Below are 21,600 nucleotides of genomic sequence, written 5' to 3' on the forward strand. Positions count from 1 at the left end.
ATATTTGTTCTTGTTTAGCTATATTTCGCTTCAATTGATATTGTTGATCATGATGATGATGATGATTAGAGAAAATTCATAAACATAGATTGTAAAAAAATTGAATTTTTGTTGTTGTTGAAATGATGAATAGATATCGAAGCAAAAACATGGAAACAGGTAGATCTTGAATAGTCATCATTATCGGGCTGTCTCGACGACGACGACGACGACGATGATTATGATGATAGACACAGACATAACATAAATGTCAAATTCAAAATCATCACAAAGACTACATACCGACATGTCGTCAATAAATCTGTATTATTTGTTATGTTCCCCTGATTAAACATGAATCTCATCAGGCATGACAATCGTATTGTAATTGATAATGCAAAGATCGGTTATTTCTATTTTGTTTCATCATGTTTTTCATATATGTCTGATTCCATAACATATATCACAACAGCAACATTTTGATCAATTATTAATTAAATAATATCATTATCATTTTATTGAATAAATATCCGTAAAAAAATAGAATATTTATTTCCTTTTTTTTATTATCATCATCATTAACACTTTTATAATCATTGTGTGGTTGTCTGTATGTGTGTGTGTGTGTGTAAAATTTTCACATATATTGATTCGATTCAGCTTGTTGTTGATTTCACGAGGAAATCGGAAATCATTCTTTTGCAAGATTGGCTACGCATTTACAATCTTAATGAATGTGTTCATTCTTATATGAATAAATAATGATAATGTTTTTTTTCGATGATCTTAGTATTGTTGGCAGTTGTGTGTGATGATGGTAGTGTAGTTTAATTGACTTCTCAAATTTCTTCATTTTTTTCTATTTCTCCTAAAATCAAGTCTTGTGATTAGCAAGTTGTCGTTCGAAGATAACATCCATTCTATTCCATATTCAACATTTAATCCGATGATGAAAAAAACCATTTTCTATTTCGACTTTCGATTGATATGAATAAATTGAGATTTTTTTTAATCCATTCCATCAACGAATTTATTTCCGTTTTTCCCGCATAATTCGAATCGATATTTTTTGTTTCAATACAAAATTGTATTCGATTAGTGATTTTCATAATAATTATCATCGTATAAACGTATATCGATAATTCCATATATTTGACAGTTAATGGACATAAAATACTTCATCATGATTTAGATGCTAATCATTTTTTTTGGATCATTGTATTTGTGGTCTCTTTACGAAATCGATTTCTATGATCATTGTTGTTAAGAAATTTTGAGATTTATATGATTATCATTCTCTTCTTTTTTTTCGGAAAATTATAACGGTAAGTTATTTAAATGTCTGAATCAAAATAAAAAAACAGTTCGATCAAGATATATAGTTTGATTGTTTGCCCAAATGAATTCGTTAATCAGTATAGATCATCTTATGATCCAAAATTAGAATCAATAGATCGAACAGAAAGCATACTTAAACAAAATACTTTGGTAATAATAATAAAAAATCATCAGCATGATAGATTTATATCGGATTTGAAACAATTGAAATCGAACATCATAGATTTGAATCTTGGTGTTGGATTTTTGTTTTGTTTCTTTTTCTTAAATATACATCTTCGCTCACGATATCATAGCTTTCACATTTTTTCTTATCAAAACAATATCCTATTGATTAGAGCATCTTCATAATGGTAAAATAGCAGCCCACACCCGTTGTCTTTAGTAAAAAAAAACCGAAACCTGTATCGAATAATAAAATTGACATGATCATGGCTGTCGATCAAGATGAGTTGTACAGTAGATAGGCCAGGTGTATTAGTTAAAAAAAACTTTTATTTTTTATTGATGATAATCAATGATGCCATAAGAGAAAAAAAAATTCAATTTCCCTCTAGCCGAACAAAAATTCATCATCATTAACGATGAATATTTACTTCAATATTGGTCCATTGAGTACCATAATCGATACTGACATCAATGATTTCGGGTAAAAAATTTGTTCAATATTCTCAATACTCTCACCTTTTTTCTCGAGAAAATCGAAAATAATGATCAGTTTCTATTTTTTTCTCTTGTTTGCCCTTGATCATCATTATCATCATCAACATAATAATAATAATGATGATGCCTGATGTAATTTCAACGACATGTTTTTTTTGGTAATCATATATGATGTTGATGAATAAGATGATGATTGTTGCCAATTAGCTGGTTGATGTTTGATACGATGGTTCATCGATTGAAGAAATTTGAGGTGATCCATCTTCATGTATTTTCATCAATGAAAAAAACAAGAGATGGATTGAGAGTGGTCCGTTGCCATTTTGATCGTTATTATTTTTATTATTTATAAACCAAAACATATATATTGGTAATCCTATATACACTAATCTGACAGTGGTGGAATGAAAAGCAACAAAAAAAATTACATTGAAAATTCGAACCAAAGATTTCGATGATTATATATAGCCAACAAGAAGATGAGTTAAATTTGAAGATCATTCCATTTTATTTTTGTCTTCTTCAGGTCAAACACGAAATTCATCATCATGATTTTAAGCATCTAACTTTTTGTTTTGTTTTGTTCGAGTGAGAGTTTTAATTCATCCATTCTAATATTTTATTGTTTTGTTGTTTTTTAGCCCCTTTAGACATTTAAATGAATGATGATGATGATTAGGTTACTTATTAATTTTAATAGATATCGTTGCTCATTATTTGGGCAAGCAATCCTTTCGGATTGTAAATGTGAATGGAATTTTTTTCCATCTAAAAAGAAAGAAGTTATATTTGTCATCCAATTGCACTCTCTTTTCACTGTTCCGTTCATTCACTTTTTTGTTGTTGTTGTTGATTACATCACGAACATCATTGAAATTCAGACTCACATCTCTCTATTCATACAACAGGTTATTGTAATAGATGAACAAATAATGAAAATGAATTGGAATATTTTTCATCAATTAATCCTTCACTCTGCTATATGAAGTCTATGTTTTTTTCCTCTCATCAAAATAGATCGGATGAGAAAATGAAATTTGGTTTTTTCAAGTTTCAATTTCGATCAAGTCCTGTATTGTTTGTTTGTTTGTATTTTTTTTTTTTTGATGATGATAATAAAATGTTGTTGACAATCTTCAATGTTATCTAATAATTAAAATTGGAATGAGAAACTGAATTAAATGAAAAATTTCTTTTTATAGAAATCAATGGCACACTTACAGTTTTTATAATCATATTTGATTCAATTTGTCACTTGCTACTATATATCGAAAATTATTCACCGGTTACATGAATACCGGAAATTTGTTTTTTATCTGGATAAAAAAAATTTGTCAATTCAATTTTACCTGATTAGATTTTTAATGATTTTCCATAAGCTTATCAAATTGCAAATAATTATCGTTCTTGTTAGGCTTGGCTTCTTATTTATTCATACTTTTCCCTTTTTTCTACAACATCAACAACAACAGCAAAACAAAATAAACAAACCCCCAACATCACATGTGAATTAATCAAACAAACATCGTTTAATGTTCATCAACATCACACACACCTGTGATTCAAAATGTACACAAAATCATATAATAAAATTTACTTTTTTTCATATCGATTATTTGAAATAGCATCAATTCAATATATTCGGTAATCATTAGATACGATTTGTTTGAAAAGTCAAATCTGAATGATATAAAGTGTTGATCGGATTTAATAATAATTATAATGGATGGGAAATTATTTTTAGAAACAATGTCCGGTCGTAAAAAGATTAACAATAAAATGATGTCTATCTGATTTATCATTTTTTTCAAATCGAGTCATAAATCAATGAATAAATGAAGATAACAATTGAATCTTTTGGTTTTCTTATTGTTTTATGATGAATTTTCTTTGAAACAATACAATTCCCGATTTTTAAAGGCACGTGCTGGCGATTGTAAAACGAATCGTTTCTTTAGAAAAGCTAAATATAAGATGATTATCATCGTATCCTTGCAATGATACGTTTTCTTATTTATCAAATCAAATCATGAGAAACATCAAACATTATAACGGCTAGCAGATGCAAAATTCATCGAACCATATGTACATAACATATTTTCTATCTTTACGAAAATTTCTTTATTTGTTTTGTTTTGTTTTGTTTTTTTTTTGCAATGCATTGCATTGACATTATATTAATACTTTTTGATATTGTATGATAATGATTATTATCAGTCAACAGTAACTAAATAAATGTGAAAATGACCATCAAATATTTTCATAGACATTTTGAACGCCAAATGTGTATAAATCAATCTATTGTTTTTTTGATTTTCATTTTTGATTTGAGCATTATTAATAGATACTACAAACCTGATTTGTATTTCTATGTAAATGAAATATGAACGTGATAATGGTAATAGCTATTTCGATTGAGTTTTGAGTAGTCACATTGATTCGGAAAAATAACCAAAGTCATTTTATGATAACACGACTAAACAAAAAAAAATCAAGAAAAATGATGACCACAACTGTTTATAAATACCGTTATTGGTGGCAAAAATCGATATAATTTAGTCAATTTTATAGCTGCGCCAATTGTGCTAAATAAATATGAATTGTCCGATTTCTATACCGAATGAGTACCATTTCATTATTATCCAAAATGTTTTCTTTGCATATGATGACGGTTCGACAATTTTCATTCACATTTTTTTGGCTTTTCTTTCAAGAAAAAAAAAGATCAATCGATCTTCTATTTCAAGCAGATCAAGCGTCATTTTCTTTATTTATAACCATTTGTTGAACATAATTCAAGCGATCACTTTTTACAGTTTTTTTTGTATTAACTGATCATTAATGCAATTGGAAACTATGAAACATTTTTGTTTTATTCGCCTCAAAGCTAAAGTAACAAAAAAATGGTTTGTTTTTTTGTTTTAAATATGATAAAGGATTTGTTGCACTACATTCGGATTTAATCCCAGTATTTTTTTTTACTTTTTAATCTTATAAGATTTTTATTATAACTTATTATTGAACTGTGCAAATTTATGCAAAAATGACTGTTTGTGATTTATTTATTTATTTTTTGATATTTATCATCAGATTCGTTGTTGTTGTTGTTATTGTTCCATCAATGACCATTGACATAGATCGTTTTCGGGTTATCTATTATCACATATATTGATTATATTATATCTTGAATTGATTGAATGGATCCATCATTGGTCATCATTGATTCCTTTTTATCTCCATTACTGTATGTATGTATTTGTTGTTTAAAGATATAATCAACCCGACCTAATGTTTTTTTTTGTGTGTTTGTGTTAGTGACCTCAAAAATTAGTATGCAGATGAAGTAGAAAAGATAATATTTTTTTGAACTCACGACCAACAATGATGATGATACCTTTTGCCAATTTTTTTCGGCAACATATTATATAAATACAAACTACATAAACACAAATGAATCAAAGAGACTAAAATTTACATGTCTATCTTGATATTTTATTATTCTTATTGAAGAAGATTTCTTTTACGAAAAGATTTTCGTGTATATACACTGGTGTCTTGATGATGTTGTTGTTGTTGTTGTTTTCGTTGTCATTACAGAAATGTATGAAAGAAAATGACACCTTTTATCTCTTATATTGTACTATGACGACGATGTTGTCCTCATTTGAATATGATTGATACATCTTCCGAACAAAACGTATACATTCATGCATTCATGCATACATTTGATTTGTAAATACCACCCGTTTTACTAATTCAAAGTATGAAGAAAATTCTTTCCACTCAATAGAAAGAAAAAAAGGAAAAAAATTATAATCAAAATGATTATATGCATTACAAATTTATATTGCTATGATGAATACATACATTGTATGTCAAGTTAAGCAGGCGACAATTTCAAACTCTTTTTTGTTAGTAATTGACCACTACCGGCTCCTACCAACAAGAAAAAAAAATTCAAATAATAATGTTACGAATGCAATAATACAACATTTCTTCTATTAATTGAAATAGCAATTCTTTTCACAATACTATGACAATCACTATACAATTTTGATTTATTTTATGACTACAATAATATTAGATAATAATAGGATCTTATTTCTTGATTTATATTAAGAAAAAATTTTGCCGCTATTTTTTTGATTGTTGCGATGGAATTCTTCAATTGATAAACATAAGAAAACACTGAGTTATTTGAAAATAATTGATGGCAAAAAAATGTCTACAATTGAATTCAATTCGATTCAAATACCGATTTACCGAAATCTAAGCATTTTTTTTTCGTCGGGCAAATGCAAAATTATTTTTTTCAAATTACATTTTCATGAAAAAGATGAATGTGTGATCAGATATTTCATCATTATCATTCGTTGTCGTCGTTCTTGTTGTTTTCTTTCTGTTCATCGTCGTCCAGTATCCAAAAATATCCAGATTTTTTTTGAAGGAAGAAAACTTTTCACTACTTGGCTTATTTTACATATATTTGACAAGCTTACATTTTGTATCTATGTTTATTTGAAGAAATGTGATAAGATTTTACCAGGAAATGAGATTAGAACAAAAATATTGTAACCGATGTGAAATCAACTTTCATATATTTCCAGAAACGAATCCATTTGTTCATTCAATGTTTTTTTTGATTGGTTCCTCACAAATTTTGCAAAAACAATTTGTTTTCCTGATGATGATGATGATGACGATAATCATAGTGTCAGTTTTATGAGATCCTAAAATTAATTTTTGGATACGGTTTTTCTATTGTTTTTCTTGATTCTAAGTAATATGAACGGTAATTTTTGTCATGTCCATTATATTAGATTTATTTGAGTTTAGAAAACAAAAAACTTCTTTCGAATAGCCTAAAACAACATTTTACATTTATGATAGACCACCACCTTAATTTAGAGTTGGTAGAAAAAAAACCGAAATTATCTGATTATTAGTTAGGCGTAGTGACAGTTTTTTCTTTGGCTTCGGGAATTTTTCTTTCTCTTTCTAAATCTGACGGTTTCGAATTTGTATCCATTTCACATTCATTCCAAGCCCAACTTTAACATTTTTGTTTTCTTCTATTATTGACTTGTCATTATGATATGCAGTTGCATATATGCCGTTAAATTAGTTTTTGATATCGATTTGATTTTTGATTCGGTCAAAAAAAATGTTTCTTGTTGTCAAATTGATGATTTATTGAAATGCTGTCATGTGGGTGATAGGGACCGATATTAGATGAAAAAAAATGTGGATAGATTTGTCATGCTGTCGAAATGGCCATTGGTCTATTACTTTTTATAAACAAGGCGTTGATTATAATGAACTTTATGATGTATGGAAAAGGTCGAATCAAAAAAGCGCTTGTGATCATCATTTTTATATGGAAAAAAAGAAAAGAAATTCATTCATATAAACTTTTATAATGATTATATGAATGAATTTTATATCATCAGCTGAGAAAATGTTATGGTAACACTTGGGGTTTATCATTCGATGTTCTAAAACATATTTATATCATGGCGATCGAACCAATTATGCTTTTTGCCTGTTCTATATGGGGAAATAAAGTAAACAAAAAATGTATAACCAAGTTACGATCGGTTCAACGCAATTTTGTTTTATCCATGATTCGTGGTTATAAAACCATTTCTTTTGATGCAGCTTTTGTCATTGCTGATATTCTTCCCATTGATTTGAGAATTCAGTACTTGAACCATATTTATATATTGAGAACAAATGGTGTTTTTCTTGGTCTTCGTTGTCAACTTAAGGTTCCAATTTCTTCACTTAATCATCCAGCTTCAACCATTCTTCGTGCTAATTGCAATGATAATCATGATTTCATTATTTTTACTGATGGCTCTAAAATAAATGGTCATTTAGGATCTTCTTTTGTCGTTTATAAAAATATCGATGAAGATCCAATTTTTCAAGCTAAATTTAGATTGGCAAACTATTGTACGGTTTATCAAGCTGAACAATTCGCTATTGAGCGGGCTGCCTTTTGGTTAAAGGATAAACAAAGTACTGCAATTATCTATACTGACTCTTTGAGTACAGTAAATGCCATTAATAATCGTTGGAACACTGATTACCTTATTCATCAAATTCGAACTTGGATTAAGGATAATCATATTTGTATTAAATGGATTCGTGGTCATCAACAAAATATTGGAAATGAACTAGCTGATAAACTAGCTAAAGAAGCTACCACCATGAATAATATTACCTTCTTCTTTTGTCCATTTAATTATTTGAAAAAAATTATTCGTTGGATTACGACAATTAAATGGAATCGTCTGTGGCTATCTTCAAATAATGGCCGTGTTACAAGATTGTTTTTTCCAACGATTTTTCACAGGAGGAATTCCAATCTTTCCCCAGACTATGTAATTACTCAATTCATTTCCAATCATGGTGATTTTCGAGGCTATCTATATCGGATTAATCGTGCAAATGATCCATACTGTAATTGTGGTGCCTTAGAGGATTCGATTCATCTTATTTTCCATTGCCAGAATTTTTCATTTCTTCGAATTCTTATAAACTTTGGCAACAACTTCAATTTAAGCAACTTTTTCAAAAATAATTATGATATTTTTATAAATTTTTTGTACCTTTTATTTTTATTTAAGTGATTTTTTTTTTTTTGTGTTTTTTTTCAGTTGTTATTTTTTTTCTTTTAATTACTATTATTATTATTATTTTATTTTTATTATTTTTTTTTTTTTTTTCTTTCTTTTTTTCAAAATATTTTTCTTTGATTGTGTATCATTTTTTTTTCTCTTTCATGTTTTTTTTCTTTTCTTATTGTGTTAATGTATTATATCCTTATTTTTTGGTATAAGGATTTTTTTTCTTGATTAAAATGAATGAATGAATGAATGAATAATGATTTTATCTCTATGAAATTAGAAAATCAATTCATTCATTTATAAAATATCAATTATTTACCGATGAACATTTTACAATTCAACGTGACTATTTGTAACTAATTTTTATCAGTTTTTTATCTTTATAGAATCCTAACAGAAGGTTATAATAAATAATCAGAATAATTTGTTCAAAAATATTTTGAATTCAAGCTGGAATAAATGAATAATTTCGTCATTAGTTTTTTATATCACTGATCAAATGCAATTAAACTTCAACTTGAAGTTACTAATTAAGTATATATCACTATTGATGCTAAATAATTAACTTCCGTCATGAGCTAGAATCAATTTATGATAATAATAAAATCCAATTTATCACACCTTCATATCATCAAACACTTTCTGGACAGTTTTTTTCGATTATCAACTTCATAAACTTTGTTTGATATCCATTTAAATTATTCCGCCAAAGATTAGTATTGAATTTCTTTCGTATGATGATTAGAATCCTTTATTTCTTTTAATCGAGTTTTCTTTTATCGATCGTAACGTCAGTCATCATTCTGTTCAAATGATTTTCGAAAAAAAATCCGATTATGATCACTTGTCATTCATTGATTGAAGTTGTACAAAGTCAGATTTTTGTTATCCAAAGCTAAACTTAGTCAATTTAAACACACACATGTCAAATTAATTCGAAATAATATGTCAAATGATTTCAAAGGTGTTAATTTTTTGAATGAAAAAGATATTTATTCAGAATGATGAATGAAATAAAATTTCAATGTAAATTGCACAATTTTTCTGCACTAAATTTTACGATAATTTTTCTGATTGATCCAAAATCATTTGATGAAATTTATATGAACGAATCGAATCGTTTTATTCCATTTAAGGTTCGATATTGAAAGTAACATCAATAATACTTTTATATGTAAATTTTTTCTTGTCAACTCATTGTCCCATTTTTTAATCATATAATGATCATCATAGCAAGCAGCTGTAGGAAAAAGAAAGAAAGATTCTATTTATATTTTTGTACATATGATTATGATTGTTTTATTTATCTATAAATTGTGAATATGAGAAAAAAAATTTAATTTTAGCCACTATTTATCATTACATTCATCCATTGTTTTATTTTGTTTTTTTAATTTTGTCCATGATGAGTTGATAATGTTGGTTTATGCTGTTTATAACGTTATAATTAATGCTACTGTTGAATTTTTTTAAAATCATGCGAATGCTTGATGTTTTATCATAAACTTACTCTTATATGCCCATTTCCTTTCAGTTTGACCATAGAAATTATTTCCAAATCTCAGTATGATCTAAGGTCAACCACACACACACACATACATACATAAAATTGACAAGATTCAAAAAAGATAAATGTCATTAACAGCACAATTGTATGGCTGTATTTGTATGGAAATTTATATTGTAATGTGTTTAATACATTGTGGACAAAACAATTATCCTTGGTTTGGTTATGGGAAAGCGAAAACGAATGGTCAGAATAGAATGAAGCCGAGTAGCAAAAAAAAACAAGATACATTGTTGCCGGTAAAATGATGAAAGGAAAAGACAACGGACAAATTTTTGTATTGTATTGTTTTTTTTTGTTGAGATGAGGCTCATGGCCTATTATTGGATATGATCAGAAGTAATTCCAATATGATGTTTTTTAATGATCATTTAGATGATTGTAATAGATAGCATCTCATTCATATATTTTATATTACGTTGTTTTTTTTGCTATGGAACCACATGCATGCAATTAAATAATTATTTTTGACATGAAAACAATCACATGAACAATAAAATTTTTCAGCTTCCTTTTTTTTACTTTCTATCATATTTGTTCTTATGTATTCAAAACAGAAAAAAAAGAAGATATTCTCTGTTAACAAATTATAATGAAAATGTTTTTGGCCACAAGTTAATGAGAATTTCATTAATTATAAATCTTGTTACCCGAACGACAATCTTGTGATTGTTATTTTGATTGAAGAAGTATTTGAAAATGTGAATTTCAAGATGTCGCCAACGTAAACACATTTATTTGTTCACATTATTAATAATAATTGTGATAAGAATGGACATATATAACAGAAACTAGATTAATTTTGTCAAAACAAAAGAAATTTCAATTAATTTTCTATGTTGCCCGAAGAATTTATTTCAAGTTGTCCCGACGATATCTGTGTTTGTCCTTGTTACAAATATCTAAAGCCAAGATAATTGTTTGTTTTCTACAACGAATCTATCGATTAATAATTGATATTGGAATTCCATGAAAAATTATTGTTTTGATTTATATATTTTCTTGTTCTATATAATAAGGTAGATAAATCTGTGACGGTAAATATCCGGCCTTAGAAATCACATGATTGAAAAAAAAAGATAATTGGCAAAGAATGTTATTCAAAACAACATGACATTTTTGTCATATTAATCTCAGTCGGAATTTTATCATAAAATTTAAATCAGTCTTTACTTTTTTTCATCGTTTTCTTTCTTCACCCGATAAATAAAATATTGGTTTTCCAGCTGTGAACAAACGTTTTTTTTCTAAAATAAATTCAATATAACAAAATTACAAATGGTTTCCTCTTCAAAAATGTTATTATGACACATCCGGATTCAAATAGATAACATAAATCACCGTATGTCGTGTGTAAAAAAAAATATTTGCCTAAATAGATAATTCAATCAGGAAAGCGTGCCGTAATCATTTTAAAAAACGGTATGTTTGTTTTATATATCTCATGATAAAAAAAAACATTTAGATATGCTGATATTTATTAATAAACACTAGTTATAAAACGAGAGCAATACCGAACCACAGCCAGATCGTTTTGGTTGTTGTTTAAATCATTCAAAAAGAGTCAATCCTATTCTATTTCAAGAGTGAATAAGACGACGAAAAGATTTATTTGAATTACTTAACGAATACGGAACAAATAAAAAATTATTTTTAACAACATTGCATCACATTTTATTGAGTATTAATCGATTAGACTCCTTTCCTTTTTGAATGATATAAAAAGGTAGCCATTAACGCCAATAGTGTTAATGATGATGAGAGCCACATTTCTTGATGATCAAATCAATTTTGTTGTTCCATACTTCAAACGAAACATACTTATTACTTTTATGCCAATTTATTAGTTTAATTGTACATTATGTTTTCCCATTCATCGAAACATTTCATGATATGATTGATGATTCAATCATTCATTTTTAAAAAGGAAATTCGTTATTGTTACTATTAAGTTTATACTCCTCTTCCAAACTTCTTTCTCTTTCAATTTAGTGCATAAATTATCTCAGAATTCAGTGAAAGAAAATTTGAATCGGTGCTTTTCGTGTTATGTCTGGAATTTATATTACTATTTATATTTGTCATTTTTTGACACAGTGAAAATTATTTCAAAACAAATGTTTCCCTCTGGAACATATGTCATTCAATATTTCTTATGAAAAAAAAATTCAAAAATTTGAAAATAAAGAAATCTTCATCAGTTCATTAAAATGAATCAAAATTCCAGCAATATAATCAAATAAAAAATTAAAATCAAAATGAGAACAATAAACTCATTCACTTTCCCTTACATTATTGGATTGAAAAAAAAGAAACCGTCAAAATGTAAATCATTGCCAAAATGTATGGACAGGCGAAATATGGATCAAAAGATGAAAAGTTTTTATGCGGTCAACATTTATGGTGAATAAAATATGCTCTCTTTTATAATTGAAAATTCGATTTGAACGTAATCTTGTTGTTCGTCATTAATAAAGGACTGAAACTTCATTTCAGAAAATAATAATGATTTATATACATTAAAAGACTTTCATCAATTGAAATGCGTGCAATCTTTTGCTGAGATTTATTTGAATTTTTATTTTTTTTCTTATATTGTGACCATCGATGCGAACTTGTTGTCATACATCATGCTAACGTTCTCTTCATCAGTCATTTGATTCAGCAGTTAAAGTCCTACGGATCATTATTATCATTTATCCGTTTAAATATATGTGAATCTCTTTCTATATGGCATCTAATGAGAATTCAATCATGGTATAAATGAAATCGGCATTCATTCGAATATGGCACAATGGAAACGTTTCAATGTAGATCATCATAATAAGAATTGAATAAAATGAAGCAAATCTATTGTTGACTTCCATCATCATTGTTCACCAAATTCTTTGAAATTGTGATGAATATATTTTTTGTCAGTTACCTGTCATTTGGAACTTTTAAAAATAATTTTGTTAACTTGAAGAATCTCCAATTGTTTAAAAATAATTTGTGTACTATTAAAAATTTCTCTTTGAATTTGCAGATGACACAACGATTTGAAATTTAGCAAGCATAATCATTGATGGAACATGTTTGTTTGAACATAATATAATGTTTCCATTTTGTCATTTTATTTATTTTTATTTTAACAACATCCGTTCATTTGTACCATTTGTACCGATTCTATATGGACATTCGATCCGACCGTCGAATGTAAAATAAAAACATTAAACGTCCGTTGAAAGCCATTAGCGTTATGCCATTATTTCCTTTAAAGATTCTTGAATTTCATCATTATCATTGTAAATTCTTTGATGAATCATTCTGAAAGATCTTTTTTTCAGATTCTATCGTTTGTTTGTTTGAATCTTAACTTTCAATAAACTGAAATTTCATCTCACTTTTTCTGATCAAAAAAAAAAAAAAAAAAATCATACATGATGATGAACGCTTCAATATAATGAAAATTGCCATTTTATAAAAAAAAGTACAGAGTAAATTATCACCGAAAAGTCGTTAAGATTTTCAATTTTCCTTATGAAAAGGATGTTTTCTTTTCGTAAATGGACAGGAACAAACGAATTCACTTCTTTCATTGAAAATGAGGAACGACAAGAATTATGATAGAAATGATTCAATAAAAATTCTGTCGTTATGTCACGCTTTAACAAAAATCTTTTTCCTATAACTCTTCAAAATACTATCGTGTAATTGGCTGATTTTATTTTACCCTATGAAATCGAGTGCTATTCAATCTCCTTTTTTCATAATGAAAAATCTAAATAATTTTTGAATTTTATTCCTATTTTTTGTTGCTGACATAGATTATTTTTTTACGCCTAAATGAACTGATTCCATTTTTTGAATTCATTAAAATAGATGAAAAACCTTTCTGGTAATCGAAAGTTTGATGTATATTTGTTCAATAATGAAAAGGCTGAAAACATATCTCTTTTTAAAATGTGCAAATCGATATCGAGTTTCTTAAGACAATTCTAATTCAAAGAATTTTCAAAACGGAAATATTATTATTTTTTATTTTTTCTAATATGAATATTTCAATCGAGTTTTAAATTTTAAAAAAAAATTGTGTTTTACTTTAATAGTAACTTGGCTTATTTATTATATTTTTTTTCTAATTTTATTCTCTAGGAAATCATTTTATTGGAACGCTGATGATTACCGATAGCCAAACTCATCACTTCAAAATACTGCCAGAATTGAAGATATTTTTCAAATTTCGCACACAGTCAAGAGTTCCAAACGATAAACATGGAAGAAATTTACATTGTAAAATTAAAAGGACTATCACCGCCATCAGCCCCTAGTCATGATTCATTGTCAAAAGATTCAAAAGCCTCGTTTTATTATCACACAGATTTAACAGCTGAAGCTATTAGAGGATTTTCATATCTTCACATATTCTTCGGCATAACAGTGCTTAGTTTATCCGTCACCAATTTGTGTTTCCATGAAAATCCATTAGCATTAGAGCCACCTTTAGGGATTACTGTTTGGTGTGCAGTATCTTTTATTCTTTTGGGATTTTTCGGCATTCTCACCGCTTATAAACGAAAATGTGATTTATCTGGCTCCATATTTTATGTAAAATTTCAATTAATATTGATCATCATTGTTCTTTCATTGACATTAACGTTCGCCATATTGTTTGCACTTGGTATAATTTCTTTATTTTGTTCGTTTTCAATGAAAATAATTCTTTTGTTTTTCTTAAAAGATTTACATGGACCGATTGCTAATCAATTTATTGGATTAAACATCATTTTTTCCAATCATAGTCGAAAGTGTAATTTTATTATTGACGTTGTTTACTTGTGCCAGAGTTTTATGGCCTGGATGCCTAAATTTTTGCGCAAAAGATTGGCCTATGCAGCCCAGCTTGAAACGTAAAATGATTATAAAAACAAAAGTTTTCGCTAATGGAATCCAACAGGTGAGTCAGTTTTGATTCATTAACCAATAAAATATTTATACACACAGTTTGAAAATTTCTAAATCGCTTATTAACATGACAAATCTCAAACTAAAAATGAAGAGTGAGAAAAATATTTTGATGATGTCAATCCAGTTACTAAATTTAAATATCTTTCATAGTTGGATTGTTTCATCATTTGAAGTCGAACGAAATAACAAAAAGAATGAATAATATCACGCTCATTCATGAGTTTAGTGTCTTGTTTGTCTCCCAATGTCCTACATCAGAATTTTTTTTCCATTTCATGTAATCATAAAGAATGCATAGGATACAATAGCTATGAAATTGTTAGATATATATGAGAAAATCTCCCACAGGATGTCGAAGCTATTGTTTTTGGTTACTGAAACCTAATGATACTGCAGAAAAAAACCCATTAATCTTCAGAAGAAATGTCTTTCTCTAATGATCATGTTTTTTTTTGGTTATTATATACATGATTGAAAAATTGAATTTTTGTCATTTCACTGGCAGGTATTAAACATTTATTATCGTCGTTAAAAAATTGCTAGGAAAAACTAAAATTTAATCGGTCATAAATTTTTAAACTAAATTTTTTTTATATTCATCTCCTTTTTTATTTTGAAACAGGATAAAGCCAACATTATACAAAGTTTCGGTCCAAATTGTGTTATATCTTTGAATATGCCTCCAACGATTGCTTCTGATCATACATTATCATCAAAGAATTCGTCAATTTGTTCATCACCAATATATAAAAACAACCTTGGTAATAATAAAAGATCATCATTATCTGGATCGACTTCTGATTTAACCAAATCCTTATCCACAATCTATGCTTTACCTGATGAACAAATAGACAATAATAGTATTTATTGTAAAGAACAAATTACAGCAATTTCGACCAATTCAATTTATTACAATTATCCTGTTATTGGTGTTAGCACTACAAATTTATTGCAAACTTTTCCAACTGTTCGTCACAATCGTGAACAATTATTAACTACAAATGATTCGAAAATGTTATCCAATCAGCAATCTTCACCAATCATGTACATAAATGATACATCGACAAATAATTCTGACCATTCTTGGTATCGCGGTAGTGATTTGTATTCTGCTTCTGAAGAAACGGATCCTTACGATACAGATGAATTTGATTATTGCTCCACAGAAGATGAAATCGAAACAGCCGATAGAACACTTACAAAAGAATTCAACAAAATGAGTAGTGATGATGGTATGTTTTTTCGGTATAAAATTCGTTCTTCAATTTATAATTGATAAATGTACTTTATTTTGATACAGGAAATGGAACATTAGAAGATGAATCGATTTCAAACTCATCAACCAGCTCATCAAGCAAATCCGAAGCTAACAATGACGAAGAAATGTTCAACGATTGTAATAGATCTAACGAAATGAATAATGAATCAATGACTATAGAAGCTCATTCGAATAATGAGTCGAACTCGGAAATTTCATCAATCAAAAAAGTCATTGATTTTAAAAATAAATCAACCGAAATGAAACCAAATATCGATCAAGAAGCTAAAAATGATTATGAACAAAATGTCGAACCTGAACGATTTCCTATTCAACTTAAATCATTTTGTGCTACAAAAAATAATAGCCAACAAGTATTGCCATATAAGAAATCATCGATAATACAAATTCAATCCTCAACAAATCCGGAATCGAATGTTCTGACAATGCAGGATGTGACGAATTTGAAATCTTCAAAAATAAACGAATCTTCATCGATGGTGATTCCCACAACAACAACAACAACAACAATTCGTTTGCTTAATACTAATAAAACTGCCTCAAATCATAATAGATTGAATATCAATGAAAATGATCACGTTGCTCTGGTTAAAAATCAAAATTTGAATCAATATGTAACGAAAATGGGAAATAAATTAACATCACATCCATATCTATGTCGATTACGAGCTACGAACGATGAAGCTATTGAACAGAATTCATATTCCAAAAAGGCTATAGCTGTATCGAAGCAGATACCAGATATTCAACGAGTATAATTTGATATATGTCTTTTTTCTTGTTTAATCATCATTTGTATTATAAATTAGCATTTCTCAATGCCGGTGTTTCATTATTGTGTTGATATAACTTTGATTTTCTCTCCTGATGATCGTACCATAATTATTTATTTTAAAGTTTAATCCCTATGTATTTAATAAACATTATTGTTTGAATTTGACAATTATATTATCGTTTTATTTTTGACAATAAATGAAAAAATTATGAAAATTTTTATACCAGTACAGTTTCTCCATCTTTTGAATTATCAAATAGCCATATTGTATTAATTTTCGTTGACAGATGGCAGCATATCTTTTCCGGAATAAAACCAAGCGAGAAATCAAGTAATAATTGATAGAAAAAAGATTTTTGAATATCAATCAACAAGTTTTAGTTAAAAAATCAAACAATCTGAATATTTATTGAAATAGTAAAATAATAAACAAGAATACGTACATACAGAATTTGTAATGGTGTCTGTGTGTTTTTTTTCAATTAAAAATGAACAATTTTTCGATATACAACAAACATCAGAGAAAGGATATCAATTTGTCTTATTATACAGAAAACGATGAACAGATAATGGGAGTGGGAATAATCATTGCCAAACAAATCGATAATAAAATGAATTTTGGATGTTATCAATGAAAATTAAACACTTTTGGTAATTGAAGAACGTGGTACAATGATTGACATCCGTATTCGAAAGCCAGAATAAACATTTGAACGGAAAATAAAAATTAAACCACCAATTTGTCATTGGAAATGAAACGGATATTTTTTTTGCGAATGAAATAGAAAATTTTGTTAGATGTGATCAATTATTCAAGTGTTTTTGTGTTGAAAATACAAGAAATGTTTAGCAGAAAATTCACTTTATCAAGGAATAAACGTCAAGGAAATAATTATTTACAAGACAAAGAAAAGTAACAAATTTCATCATTGTGATCTTCATAATTCAATAACAAATTTGAAATCACAAATTATCATAAAACTTACAATTGCAATTATATGTGATAGTGTATTCGTGTGTTTATTCTGTATTTTTGATGGGTAGGGGAGAATCTGATGCGGTTATACGGATGCGTAATAGAGATGTATTAACCGCATGTGTTGCGCGAACCGAACAAACATAAAAGGGTTGATGTGAAGAAATGATTTTCCGAAAAGAGTGAATTCTTACATATAAGAAAGAAAAAAACAATTTGCCAGCTTTTATGAAAAGAAACAGGGGGTATTTTTAATATAATACAAAAGTAATGAAATTAGCAACAGAATGTTTTCTCGTATTTTCAATTTACAATGACAAGGTTCAGAGAAAAACAATCTACTACTAATCAAACACATCATGACAATGACGATTTTGATGATGATGATGATGATGATGAGAATGATGATGATGAAATAGAATAAAAAAAGTGGATAGAGATGAGTGAATTATGACGAGATTCCTACTTCGAAGTTTTTGTTCCGAATTTTCGCGAAGATAACGGGATGGTTGTTCATGAGAAGAGATCATTAACATTAAGTTCAAACATGATTTGTACTATTGGTTGTCGTTGTTATGACCACCATTAGATGAGATATTCCTGATAAGTGATGCAACATATCCGGTGCAGTCTGTACGAGATGTTGTTCAGAGAAATCGCATGGCGGAAATATATGTGTGATATAACCCTGAAAATATTGGAAAGATTATTAGTGATAACTATAATCTTAAAATAAATGTCAATAACTTACAGCTGAATCATTGACGATGCCGGCAGCCAATTTGCTTTGCAGATAGGTGATGAAATATTTTCTCAGATTATTGCTTTGTGTTAATACGTCCACCTGATCACGACCACAAGGAAGAGCCAACAAAATGCAGCATTCATCTTTGGACTAAATGAAACAATCAGACAAATTAGATTCGATGAGAAAACAAATCAATGAAATGTGTTACCTGTATTTTATTCTCTAGTGATTGCAATTGACTTGGTTCGAATCGCATACGCTGTGTGATTCTCAATGAAGCAGAATTATTTTCAAGGAATGGAAGTGCTTGTACAGCAACGTTTCGATTTCCACAAACATAATGCATCTGAACAGCAGCTTGTTCGTTTTTAAGTGTCAATAGACCTTGCCATAGCATTGGATGTCTTTGCAGTATAACATGTTGGGAAGTATTACTGCTATTGCTAGGATAATTTGGACCATTTTGTGGTATCACATGAGATGATGCCACCGAATTGGTAACTGGTGGAGGTGTTATTTGAGATGATTCGGCATTAGAAGTTCGTTTGATGTTTGTAATAGTGGCCTGTTCAACGGAGCACTCAGAAGATGGTCTGCTGAGTGGCTGAGGCAGATTCGGAGATAATACACGTTGATATGACATATTCAATGGTGGACTGGAACTTCGTACGGATTCTTTACTTGAACTGAATTGATTGGTCATTTGATTACGGAGAATTTCAGCGTTCAATTCTGCAGGCATTTCTTTGCGGTAAGCTGGAGAATGTGCCGGTGATGGCAAAGGTCTTGGATTTGATGAATATATTGCTGTATCCTGTATCGTTATTGATGGTTTGCTGGATGGTCGTTTTTGTTCAATAGATGGTGATTGCGATTGTAATTGTTTCGAGATTTCTGTGTTATTTGGTAGACCACCGTAATTCAACGGAGGCATAGAAAAATTACGACCTTGACCATTAAGTCCATATTGCAAATATGTTGGAGAATCATGAGGTGCAATCAACTGACTAAAGTGGCGTAAATTAGGGTTGATTGGATAATTTCGTTGAGAAGCTGAACCAAGACCAGACATATCAAACGTGAAAGGCTGCTCTTGACCAGGATGTAATTTGGGTTCTTCAATGAATGATGGTCGATGTAACCCTTCTTTTTGTTGACTAGCTTTCGATTTTGTTTGTTGCGCTTGTTGTTCAACTTGTTCGGGATTGATACCTGGAGGTAGAAACGCAGGTCCAGGATATATGAAACGATGGGCTGTCAAAGGTATACCAGGTATTCCTGGTGAAAAATTTGACCAAATTAATGAATTGTGCATTGCCATTTCATAATCATATAAATTAGCCGATGTTACTGGCGGTTTGATTTGTGACATGGTTGCTGCAAAAGCTGGATTTGGCATTTGATGATTAGTAGTCTGTGTGCTTGGTGGTAAATCGTTGTTATTCAATGATGAGGTTATAAATTCCGAAATAGAATCTGATTTCTGATTCGTAGACCTATTGTTGTTGGTAATTATTTGCTGTTTTTGCAACGAGCTCAAATAATCTTTTTGCTGTTGAGATTGAATATTAAATACATCGGAACTGATTGTTGATGTCAAATGATGTGGACTAGTAGAAGGCAATAAATTGCCAGGATAAGGTAGATTTAAATCTTGAGTTTGAGCATTACTACTACCAGCCACTTGAAGGACGGATTTATTTTGTGTAAATGTTTTGTTGACAATCGGAACCGATGAATGTGATGATTGGCTACTTAGATTCTTAATCGAATCGGCCATAGATGGCGGAGTTATTGCTGATGGCGATGATATATGACACTCATTTTTAATTGGATCATTAATGACCACAGAGACCGAAGATGACGTCGGAATATTAATAGGAGACTTGGGTCGTATCTCTGCAGCTTGTCCTACAGGATGTTGATATTTAGGCTTAATCATCACTGATTGAACGTTGGGAGTGCTCGTTAATGATTCTGTCACTTTTGATTGCTGTTGTTGGCAGTTATCATGACCAGATACGATAATAGGAGCTTTAAAATTATCAAAAATTAGACCTTTGCCTGTTTTTAATTTCACTGGCGTATATGGTGAATGATGGATACGATCGGAAATGTTTGGTATATCTTGTAAATTATAATTTGGTGATAGTGTTGAAGTGATAACTGTAGATGGTGAATTAGAAACGACAACAGTTGACGAATTAGCTATCACTGGTGAGATATTAGTCAATGTCGATGGAGTCGATAATGGAACAATGATTGATGTTGTTGCTGTAGTTGTGATAGTTACATCGGGCGTTAATATCTTTTCGACATTGCCAGTTGATTGAATAACACTGGTAGATTCGGATTTTTTATTTTCAGCGATTGGTGCATTGATCACCAATGGATGATATTCAGGTGTCGATTGAACAACAGTGACAGATGATGTAACAGGATGAGAAATAGAAGGTTCAGAAATTTCCAAAGAAATTTGCGTTGAAACGGCGTTGGATTCCTCCTGTGGTAATTCTTGACATGGAATTGTTGTTAAGGTTTCTGGAAAAGTCGATTCATCTGCTGAACCAACATCAGGATCATTTTTAATCTCTAAATCATTGGTTTGTTCTTGAGCCGAAGATGATCCACCTTTAGATCTTGTAATTCGATGTGCACGCAACGAAGTTTTGGATTCTAAATTTTAAAAAAATTTA

At 29.1% G+C, this 21,600-nt stretch overlaps 2 protein-coding genes across 2 annotated transcripts in view; one reads left to right on the plus strand and one right to left on the minus strand.

Moving 5' to 3' along the window:
• The first annotated feature begins 5,105 nt into the window (after nucleotides 1-5,105).
• On the plus strand, nucleotides 5,106-17,348 carry LOC113797589 (uncharacterized). Its single transcript, XM_075823272.1, is given in 6 exon segments — nucleotides 5,106-5,228; nucleotides 14,314-14,839; nucleotides 14,900-14,952; nucleotides 14,954-15,115; nucleotides 15,749-16,358; nucleotides 16,427-17,348. Coding segments are annotated over 5 exon segments (1,968 nt in total). The 5' UTR covers nucleotides 5,106-5,228; nucleotides 14,314-14,433; the 3' UTR covers nucleotides 17,164-17,348.
• Nucleotides 17,349-17,569: 221 nt separating this feature from the next.
• spen (spen family transcriptional repressor split ends) overlaps nucleotides 17,570-21,600 on the minus strand; it is a 34,189-nt gene continuing 30,158 nt past the window's right edge. Inside the window, exons 7-9 of the mRNA XM_027347989.2 lie at nucleotides 19,113-21,580; nucleotides 18,908-19,051; nucleotides 17,570-18,844 (exon numbers count right to left, since the gene is read on the minus strand). Coding sequence (XP_027203790.2) covers nucleotides 18,698-18,844; nucleotides 18,908-19,051; nucleotides 19,113-21,580 — 2,759 coding nt within the window. The 3' untranslated portion in view covers nucleotides 17,570-18,697. The remainder of the gene's footprint in view (nucleotides 18,845-18,907; nucleotides 19,052-19,112; nucleotides 21,581-21,600) is intronic.

The sequence above is a fragment of the Dermatophagoides pteronyssinus genome, unplaced genomic scaffold, assembly GCF_027571235.1.
Source record: "Dermatophagoides pteronyssinus isolate colony J.1.1.1.1 unplaced genomic scaffold, Derpt_VIB-CSIC_2022.12 sq0001, whole genome shotgun sequence".
Taxonomy (NCBI): domain Eukaryota; kingdom Metazoa; phylum Arthropoda; class Arachnida; order Sarcoptiformes; family Pyroglyphidae; genus Dermatophagoides; species Dermatophagoides pteronyssinus.